Source organism: Sinocyclocheilus rhinocerous, unplaced genomic scaffold, assembly GCF_001515625.1.
Source record: "Sinocyclocheilus rhinocerous isolate Xijiao unplaced genomic scaffold, SAMN03320098_v1.1 scaffold151, whole genome shotgun sequence".
Lineage (NCBI taxonomy): Eukaryota > Metazoa > Chordata > Actinopteri > Cypriniformes > Cyprinidae > Sinocyclocheilus > Sinocyclocheilus rhinocerous.
Window position 1 is genome coordinate 51,455 of NW_015638943.1, and position 9,668 is coordinate 61,122.

At 36.9% G+C, this 9,668-nt stretch overlaps 1 protein-coding gene across 2 annotated transcripts in view; it reads left to right on the forward strand.

The window, feature by feature from the left end:
* The first annotated feature begins 673 nt into the window (after positions 1–673).
* Positions 674–9,668, forward strand: part of LOC107750185 (tetratricopeptide repeat protein 39B-like) — a 12,961-nt gene continuing 3,966 nt past the window's right edge. The window contains exons 1-12 of one of the 2 annotated variants that reach the window (XM_016565464.1): positions 674–951; positions 1,340–1,404; positions 2,144–2,249; positions 2,411–2,476; positions 2,880–2,988; positions 3,347–3,414; positions 3,612–3,671; positions 4,081–4,242; positions 5,825–5,916; positions 7,177–7,297; positions 7,478–7,589; positions 9,212–9,329. In XM_016565464.1, the coding sequence (XP_016420950.1) occupies positions 889–951; positions 1,340–1,404; positions 2,144–2,249; positions 2,411–2,476; positions 2,880–2,988; positions 3,347–3,414; positions 3,612–3,671; positions 4,081–4,242; positions 5,825–5,916; positions 7,177–7,297; positions 7,478–7,589; positions 9,212–9,329 (1,142 nt within the window). In that variant the 5' untranslated portion in view covers positions 674–888. The remainder of the gene's footprint in view (positions 952–1,339; positions 1,405–2,143; positions 2,250–2,410; positions 2,477–2,879; positions 2,989–3,346; positions 3,415–3,611; positions 3,672–4,080; positions 4,243–5,824; positions 5,917–7,176; positions 7,298–7,477; positions 7,590–9,211; positions 9,330–9,668) is intronic. The other variant, XM_016565465.1, reaches the window with a different exon arrangement.

Consider the following 9,668-nt stretch of genomic DNA (forward strand, 5'->3'; position numbering starts at 1 on the left):
TAATAAGTGAGTCATTGCGACTGAACCGAATCATTTAAACGAGTGATTCATTCAGGAACAAAACACCGTCATGTTGCTCAGAGACACAGAACAGTGCTGTGGCTGTGTTTGGAATTATTTTTATTGGCGAAATAGTGCAAAAACAGGAAATAGAGTGTCTAAAACGTAAGTCTCTTAATTAACTTCTTGTTTTTTGAACTGTCGTAAAAAAATCTATATCACATTAGTAATCATAGTAATTTTTGGCGAAAAAACAGCACTCTTCGTGTGAATTTGTTTATATGAAATGGTATAAATACACACATTTTTCTGTTGATTTGTGATCATTCTAAATGTATTTTATTAGACTGAATCATGCAGTGAAACGCGCACTCGCTCTAGTCTAGACTTCACGTAATGAAAGCATGCGCTCTGTAGCGGTGTTTTGAATGGTTTTTGCAAAATACTCGATAATGTCAAAACGTGTTTGTGTGGAGTTCTCACTCGTGTGTGTGTGTGTGTGTGTGTGTTCTAAAACGTAAGTCTCTTAATTAACTTCTTGTTTTTTGAACTGTCGTAAAAAAATCTATATCACATTAGTAATCATAGTAATTTTTGGCGAAAAAACAGCACTCTTCGTGTGAATTTGTTTATATGAAATGGTATAAATACACACATTTTTCTGTTGATTTGTGATCATTCTAAATGTATTTTATTAGACTGAATCATGCAGTGAAAGAACGCACTCTAAACGCGCACTCGCTCTAGTCTAGACTTCACATAATGAAAGCATGCGCTCTGTAGCGGTGTTTTGAATGGTTTTTGCAAAATACTCGATAATGTCAAAACGTGTTTGTGTGGAGTTCTCACTCGTGTGTGTGTGTGTGTGTGTGTGTGTTTGTAGAGGAGATGCATGCGGAGATCTGCTACGCTGAGTGTTTGCTGCAGAAAGCCACGCTAACATTCATACAGGTCTGTAAACCCATCCACTTACACCAATGACTCGACTAATCATTTGCCAAATAATGTTTCCCTTATTAATTTTAGTACAGTTCATGCTTGTAACAAGAAAAACTCCTGCAAGTGTTAATGTCTCAAGCAGTGCTGCTTCTCAAGTGAATCTTGTTTCAAGGACATTTAGATTCTTTAATGGAAAACAAGACAAAAATATTGGATTGTAAGAACATGATTTATTTATTTAGTGCAGTAAAATATTATTAACAACAAATTGACCAAAATAATAAATACTGAAAGAATATTTATTCATTCATTCATTCATAATCAGCATTAAATAAGATGAAATGGAAGAGAAATACACACAAAGGCAAATTCTGATTCATCACTGCTTTCTGTATTTCAGGATGAAAACATGATCAGTTTTATTAAAGGAGGTATTAAAATACGCACAAGTTATCAAATTTACAAGTGAGTCTGAAATCAATACCTCTGTTAAAATATTATATAATCTATAATATCTTTAAAAAATATTGTATTTGTTATATATACAATTTGACGTTATTGCATATAAGCAACAATTGAAAAATATTTACATTATAATATTTTTAATGTAATATTTTATATGATATTATATTTGTTAACAACTGAAAAAAAATCAGTTCAGTACAAAGAGATAAAATACAGATTGTCATCCTCCACCCCAATATAATATTTTTTATATTTATATGCAGAGAAATAGTATTAGTAATGATTTATTATAATATTTTTATTAATATGTATTATTATTTATTATATTGCATATAGAACATATATGTACATATGTAATATTTGCTTATATTTATTTGTACATTTATATACAATTTTATATATATACTAATATTATAACATTATTGTTATTCTGTAGATAAGGATTCAATATAAATGATTTAAATAATTTATAAATATATATTTAAATTATGTAATTATATAATTATATTGTGTGTGTTAATTTTTATGTTATTTGTTTGTATGACTAATCTGTATTTTACCTCTTTGTACCGAATGTTTTAATGCAGAAAAAAATTAGCAATAATTGTAATAATAATTATTATAATTACACACACATATATATGCATACACTTATATCATTTTACATATAATCTAATATTTTAATGGATATTATTAAGAAGTCTTGACGTGTGTTATGAAAATATGTGTGTGTTTTTAGGGACTGCCAGAGTTTGTCTAACATGTCTCAGGGAGTGGGCGGAGACAGCGAGGCCTTCAGACAGTTTGAGGGCGGAGTCAAGCTGGGGATTGGCTCCTTCAACCTGGTCAGTCCATGAGACAGGAAGTGTGCGATTAACCCCAGAGTCATTGTGTGTGTGGATAAATGAGACTAATGTAATAAGTGTTATAGACTTCACTGAGAGCAGAATCCCTGCTGAGCTGAAGCTGTGAGTGCTGAGGTGTTGTTTTGTGTCCCGTGTGTCAGATGCTGTCTCTACTACCTGCAAGAATCCTTCGACTGCTGGAGTTTATCGGCTTCTCAGGGAACAGAGTGAGCAACACACACACTCTCTCACACTCACTCGCACTCACTCACACGCACACTCGCGCTCACACACACTCGCGCTCACACACACACACACTCGCTCACACACACTCGCTCACGCACACACTCACACACTCGCTCTCACACACACACTCACTCTCTCACACTCACTCACTCGCTCACTCACACTCTCACACACTCACACACTGTGTGGTTTATTAACTTGTTTACCCGTGGGGACCTCAATTTAGGTCCCTACCGTGACACGAGTCTGTGTGTATTCAGGTTTAAGTCCCCACCAGAATAGAAAAACAGGTACACACACACACTCTCACACACACACACACACTCTCACACACTCTCACACACACACACACACACTCTCAGTAACAGCTGTTGTGTCCTGCAGGAGTTTGGTTTGTCTCAGCTGCGGGACGGCGCTGGCAGTCACAGTCTCAGGTCTATCTTGTGTGTCCTGACGCTGCTCCTCTACCACACTTACGTCTGTCTGATTCTGGGTAATAATCCAAACCCACATCAGACACTTCTGACTCAGTAACTCTCAGTAACTCTGCCAATGGGGTAAGAAAAATAATCTTAATTCAAAGGCTAAGAAATTTTTCTTACCCCATTGGCAGATATTTTTACTTGTTTAAGCAAAAACTAACAAAATTTTGATATTTTTCCAGAAAACAAGACATGATATCTTAAGTAATTTTACTTGTCAATGCATCCTGATTCAAGAATATGTAGATATTTATACTAGAAACAAGACAAAAATACTAAGGAAGAAAATCAGTTTTTACAGTGTTATCTTTAAAATGTAATTGTGATTTAAAATGTGACTAAAGTTTGTCCTGATGCTGTGTGTTTCAGGCACTGGTGAGGGGAATCTGGTGGAGGCCGAGGCTTTATTAGAGCCCTACATAGAGCGATTTCCACGGGTCAGAACCTGAACACACACACACACACACACACACACATCAAGAATTAATAAAGAAACTGTTTGCTCCATTTCTTTTTTACTCAACTCATATTTGCACAAACTCATATTCTGTTTGCTTGATGTTAAGCATAATGTCTTCCATGTCTTTCATTAAACATATTTCTTCAGCTGTGTTACTCAATGTTTTTTTCTCAGGGCGCAATCATCCTGTTTTACTCGGCTCGGATCGGCTTACTGAGGGGAAACTTTGAGAACGTGAGGGATCTTTGATGACATTTACACTTTCTGCCAAAAAACGATGATAATAATAATAATCAAGATTTTTAAATGTAAAGAGAAGAAGTCTCTTCTGCTCACCAAGGCTGCATTTGTTTGAGTAGAAATACTGTGAAAAAACATTATTAGAATTTAAAATAGATTTATAATATTACAGTTTAACAGATATTCACATAGAAAACAGCTGTTTTAAATTGTAATATTTCACAATTTTTACATTTATTTTTATCAAATAATTGCAGCCTTGGTGAGCAGAAAAGACTTCTTTCATTAACATTTAAAAATGTAATTTTTGACTGCTGATGTTCATACTGAATGTGTGTGTGTGTGTGTGTGTGTGTGTATATATATATGTGTGTGTGTGTGTGTATATATATGTGTGTGTCAGGCGCTGGTGAAGTTCCAGGAGTGTATCTCGGCACAGCAGCAGTGGCGTCAGATCCATCATCTGTGTTATTGGGAGCTGATGTGGTGTCACTCGTTCCAGCAGCAGTGGAGAGAAGCGTATCGATACGCAGACCTGCTGTGCCGAGAGAGCCGCTGGTCTAAAGTAACCACTCATAACACTCTCACTCTCTTGTTTATTAATGACAAACTATCAGTATTGTGTAAAATGAGCTGTCTAGAAACAGTTTTTGCACACAGTTCTGCCATCACAGCGCAGTATTTACCTACAAGAACTTATTTGTTAGAATTAAATAAACAATAATAAAGTTATTTTATAATGACAGTACATTGAAGATTTGAAAATAACTATAAATAAACTATATAAAAAAACATTTTTCATTCATCTGCATTTTTTTTTTCAGAAAGATGCAGTGGTAACCTTAACATTTTATTTTATGATTTAACATTTGTAAATGGTCTAAAGCAAAACACCAAAAAAGCAAAAGTAAAAATTCTGAAAATCTTTTAGAGCTCATAATTTGTTTAAAAAATATAACATATTACACATTAATGAATAAATCAGTGTATATAAAATTATTTACAGGGGTCATATGATGCTTTTTTAAAGATCATTATTTTGTGTATTTGGTGTAACAGATTATGTTGACATGCTTTAATGTTCAAAAAACACATTATTAAGTGTCATATTTGTGATTTTTATTTTTTTTTCATGTAAGCTATAGCTTCTGACCTTTAAATCAAAACATACTCATGATTTTATGGCATCAATTACTGCTTTATTTAATCAGAAACACAGTCTAAATATTATTTGTGTATTTTGCTATAATTTTATTAGAAGTAGGCCAACAGCGCCCCCCTACGGAATTAAAACTCCTTACCGAACGAGCATTAGGACCCTGAGACTTTAGTCTTTGCAACTTTACAGATCTTCTTTATGCACCAAGAGCTTGTAACACTCCAAAGAGAAAGGAACAACTGAGATCGCATCATATGACCCCTTTAATTTAAGTGTCATATTTGTGATTTTTATTTTTTTTTCATGTAAGCTATAGCTTCTGACCTTTAAATCAAAACATACTCATGATTTTATGGCATCAATTACTGCTTTATTTAATCAGAAACACAGTCTAAATATTATTTGTGTATTTTGCTATAATTTTATTAGAAGTAAGTCAACAGCGCCCCCCTACGGAATTAAAACTCCTTACCGAACGAGCATTAGGACCCGGGGGAGGCTGCCGCTGCACGTGCTATTACTGTTTACTCTATCATACACCGAACGCATCATTCTGTCCGTGCATTCTCAGTTTAAATGCAGCGATTCAAAACAGTGAATCCAATCACCATTCAGGCAAAACTTTGCTTCAAGAATGAGCCACAATGCTGACGTGATCTAATCACTAGCACACCCTGAGCACATGTGAGTTAATGTATTCCTCTTATTGGCAAGACATATCGGAATAATTTTTCATATCGGGCTGATGCCGATATTTACATTTAAAGCCACTATCGGCCGATTCCGATATTGGTCCGATAATATCGTGCATCCCTAAAATGAAAATGAAAAATATAAAAATAAAAACTGATACAAAATATGAATAAAACTATACCAGTATCTCAATTATAGTAAAACAGCACTGCACTAAACTAGGAAATCTGCTCACTTTCATAAAAAAGCGCTATAGCAATAAATGTTTGATGATTATCTTTTGCTTGCGTGGCAGGCCATCTACATGTATCAGAAAGCTGCGATCCTGAGCATGATGTCTGAGGAGGAGCTGAAGACGACTGGAGAGGATGTGGTGGAGCTGTTCAGGTGAGTCTGCACTGATCTGAGTCTGATCTGAGCTCAGGTGAGTCTGCTCTGATCGGAGTCTGATCTGAGCTCAGGTGAGTCTGATCTGAGATCATGTGAGTCTGATCTGAGCTCAAGTGAGTCTGATGTGAGCTCAGGTGAGTCTGGCTCTGATGTGACCTCAGGTGAGTCTGCTCTGATCTGAACTCAGGTGAGTCTGATCTGAGCTCAAGTGAGTCTGATGTGAGCTCAGGTGAGTCTGGCTCTGATGTGACCTCAGGTGAGTCTGCTCTGATCTGAACTCAGGTGAGTCTGATCTGAGATCATGTGAGTCTGATCTGCTCTGAGCTCAAGTGAGTCTGATCTGAGCTCAAGTGAGTCTGATCTGAGCTCAGGTGAGTCTGGCTCTGATGTGAGCTCAGGTGAGTCTGGCTCTGATGTGAGCTCAGGTGAGTCTGCTCTGATCTGAGCTCAAGTGAGTCTGATCTGAGTCTGATCTGAGCTTAGGTGAGTAGTCGGATCTGCGCTCAGGTGAGTCTAGTCGGATCTGAGCTCAGGTGAGTCTGATCTGAGCTGAGCTCAGGTGAGTCTGGCTCTGATCTGAGCTCAGGTGAGTGCTCTGGTCTGAGCTCAGGTGAGTCTGCTCTGAGCTCAAGTGAGTCTGATCTGAGCACAGGTGAGTCTAGTCTGATCTGAGCTCAGGTGAGTCTAGTCTGATCTGAGCTCAGGTGAGTCTGCTCTGATCTGAGCCCAGGTGAGTCTGCTCTGATCTGAGCTCAGGTGAGTCTGCTCAGATCTGAGCTCAGGTGAGTCTGCTCACATCTGAGCTCAGGTGAGTCTGCTCTGATCTGAGATCATGTGAGTCTGATCTGAGCTCAAGTGAGTCTAGTCTGATCTGAGCTCAGGTGAGTCTACTCTGATCTGAGCTCAGGTGAGTACTCTGATCTGAACTCAGGTGAGTCTGCTCTGATCTGAGCTCAGGTGAGTCTGGCTCTGCTCTGAGCTCAGGTGAGTCTGCTCTGATCTGAGATCATGTGAGTCTGATCTGAGCTCAGGTGAGTCTAGTCTGATCTGAGCTCAGGTGAGTGCTCTGATCTGAGCTCAGGTGAGTCTGCTCTGATCTGAGTCTGAGCTGAGCTCAGGTGAGTCTACTCTGATCTGAGCTCAGGTGAGTGCTCTGATCTGAGCTCAGGTGAGTCTGCTCTGATCTGAGCTCAGGTGAGTCTGCTCTGATCTGAGCTCAGGTGAGCGATGAGGCTGACGGTCTGCTGTGTGTCGCAGGCAGGTGGAGGGACTGAAGCAGCGGCTGGCCGGGAAATCCATCCCTACAGAGAAGTTCGCCATCAGGAAATCACGCAGATACTCCTCAGACACGCCCGTTAAACTGGTGATTCCCGCGCTGGTGCGTCTCTCTCACTCACTCACTCACTCACACACACACTCACACACACACACACTCACACACACACTCTCTCTCTCTCACACACTCACTCACTCACTCACACAAACACACACTGCAAATATAAACATGTGTAAATGAAGAGAGGAGGAAGTGATGCATCTATGGTTCTTCCTCGCACAGGAAATGATGTACGTGTGGAATGGCTTCACCATCGTTGGGAAGCGTGCAGACGCCACTGAGAGTTTACTGATCACCATCGAGAGAGCAGAAGAGCAGCTGCGCAACGATCCCAGTGAGATAAACACACACACACACACATGCACATACACACATGCACATACACACACACTGCTTATGAACCTTCTTATTAGTACAAGCTGTTTTATTGCATTTAACCTCACATTTACACATTTACAAATTATAGCTGCACAATTTGAGGAGGGGTAGGGGGATCAAATAGCTATTTTTATGATAAAAATTTAGTTTTATTTATTTTTAAAGTTGTTCAGGTTTGCTGTTCTTGTTTGTAGGGCTGCACAAATTGTAAAAAAAAAAAAAAGTGATTATGTAATGATTATAATTATAATAATAGTAACAGTCATCATCATCATCATCATACTGAATAATATTATCATATTAATATATACTCACAATTTTTGAACCAAATTGTAATAAGTATAAGTATTATTATCATATTATCATGATATCATAATTACTATTTTTGACTAAATTGCAGTAATAATAATAAAATATTATTAATATTGTCAAATTGATATATAATCACCCATTTTGACCAAATTGTAATAATAATAATAATTATTACTATTATTATTACAAAAGTGCTTCCGGCAGCACACAATCCCGATAAATATACACAGAATTACAGTATTTAAGTATTCACACAAACATAATCAGTTATGTCTTAAGTGAACGTTTGGGGAAAAGCATCGGATGTGTAACATTATATTAGATCCGTGCAGTACAGTAGGTCTTACAATATAGGCCATCTGTCTCATTAATGTTAATCTAACAATAAAAGAAAAGCTGCTCTTGATTGAACTGCTTTTGTAGTTTTAATAATCAATTTATTTGTAATGAACACTAAATGGATTTTTACTTTTGATGATTTGTTTTTCTTACTTGAATGCTTTTGTTTAGATGTAAAATGAAAAAGGTAATGCATTATTTGCTTTTCTTATATTTGTTCTACTGTTTTGTTTTTTTGCATCTGTTCTTATTTATAATAAATAAGGAAGAAAAACTTTAACTCAGAGCTGACTCTATCGACTTCAAACAGGTGTAGCTCAGTCATATTTCATTTTTGAAAATTTGCCCATTGCGAGTCATTTTGTCAGCATGGGTCACATATGATAACAGTACAACAGTAAAATTACAGTACTAATATTTGTGACTTTAGTATTGTCCTAATTCCTCATTTTCAAGCATTAAAACATCATGCTTTTATTTTGGTAGAAAACCACAGGGAGCTGGATTAATGGATATTGTTTTAATTCATAACATAAAATGCAAAAAGGTTTCTGTGAGGGTTATAGGATTTATCAACTCAAGGTGTGTGTGTGTGTGTGTGTGTGCGTTTTTGTGACAAATGAGGACATAAATTTGTATAATGACAAGGGTATAACATAGGTATTACAAGGAGAAGGTGACTTTTCAGGACATTACCCCATGTCCCCACTTTTCAAAACGCATATAAATCACACAGAATGGAGTGTATTGAAAATCTGAAATAGCACAAAGTTTCCTGTGAGGGGTAGGTTTAGGGGTAGGGTTGGTGTAGGGCAATAGAATATACGGTCTGTACAGTATAAAAACCATTACGCCTATGGGATGTCCCCACTTTTCACAAAAACAAACCTGTGTGTGTGTGTGTGTGTGTGTGTGTGTGTGTTTCAGACCCATCTGTGTTTCACCCTGACGATCAGTGTCTGGTTCAGATGCTGAAGGGTTTGTGTTTGAAGTATCTGGGCCGATTGCTGCAGGCCGAGCTCTGCTTCACACAAGTGTTGAGCAGGTAAACACTCCACACACACATTTGTGATTTTACTGTAGATCTGAGAGAGCTGTTTGATGATGACTGGACGTGACTGTGTGTGTTCGCAGCGAGAAGCTCATCAAATTACTCAACATTTTGTTTTGTTTCATGAAAAAATATCAAAATTTAGTGATTTTACAATTAAAAAAAGAACAAATATTTGCCAATGGACAATGGTTAAAAATAAACTTGTTTTCCCTTTAAATTTAAGGTTCTTTTTTTCTTTATTTTTCAGATAATATTTCTTGTTTTAATCGTAGAAAATGTTATTAAATTGTATGTGTATATATATATATATATATATATATATATCCTATA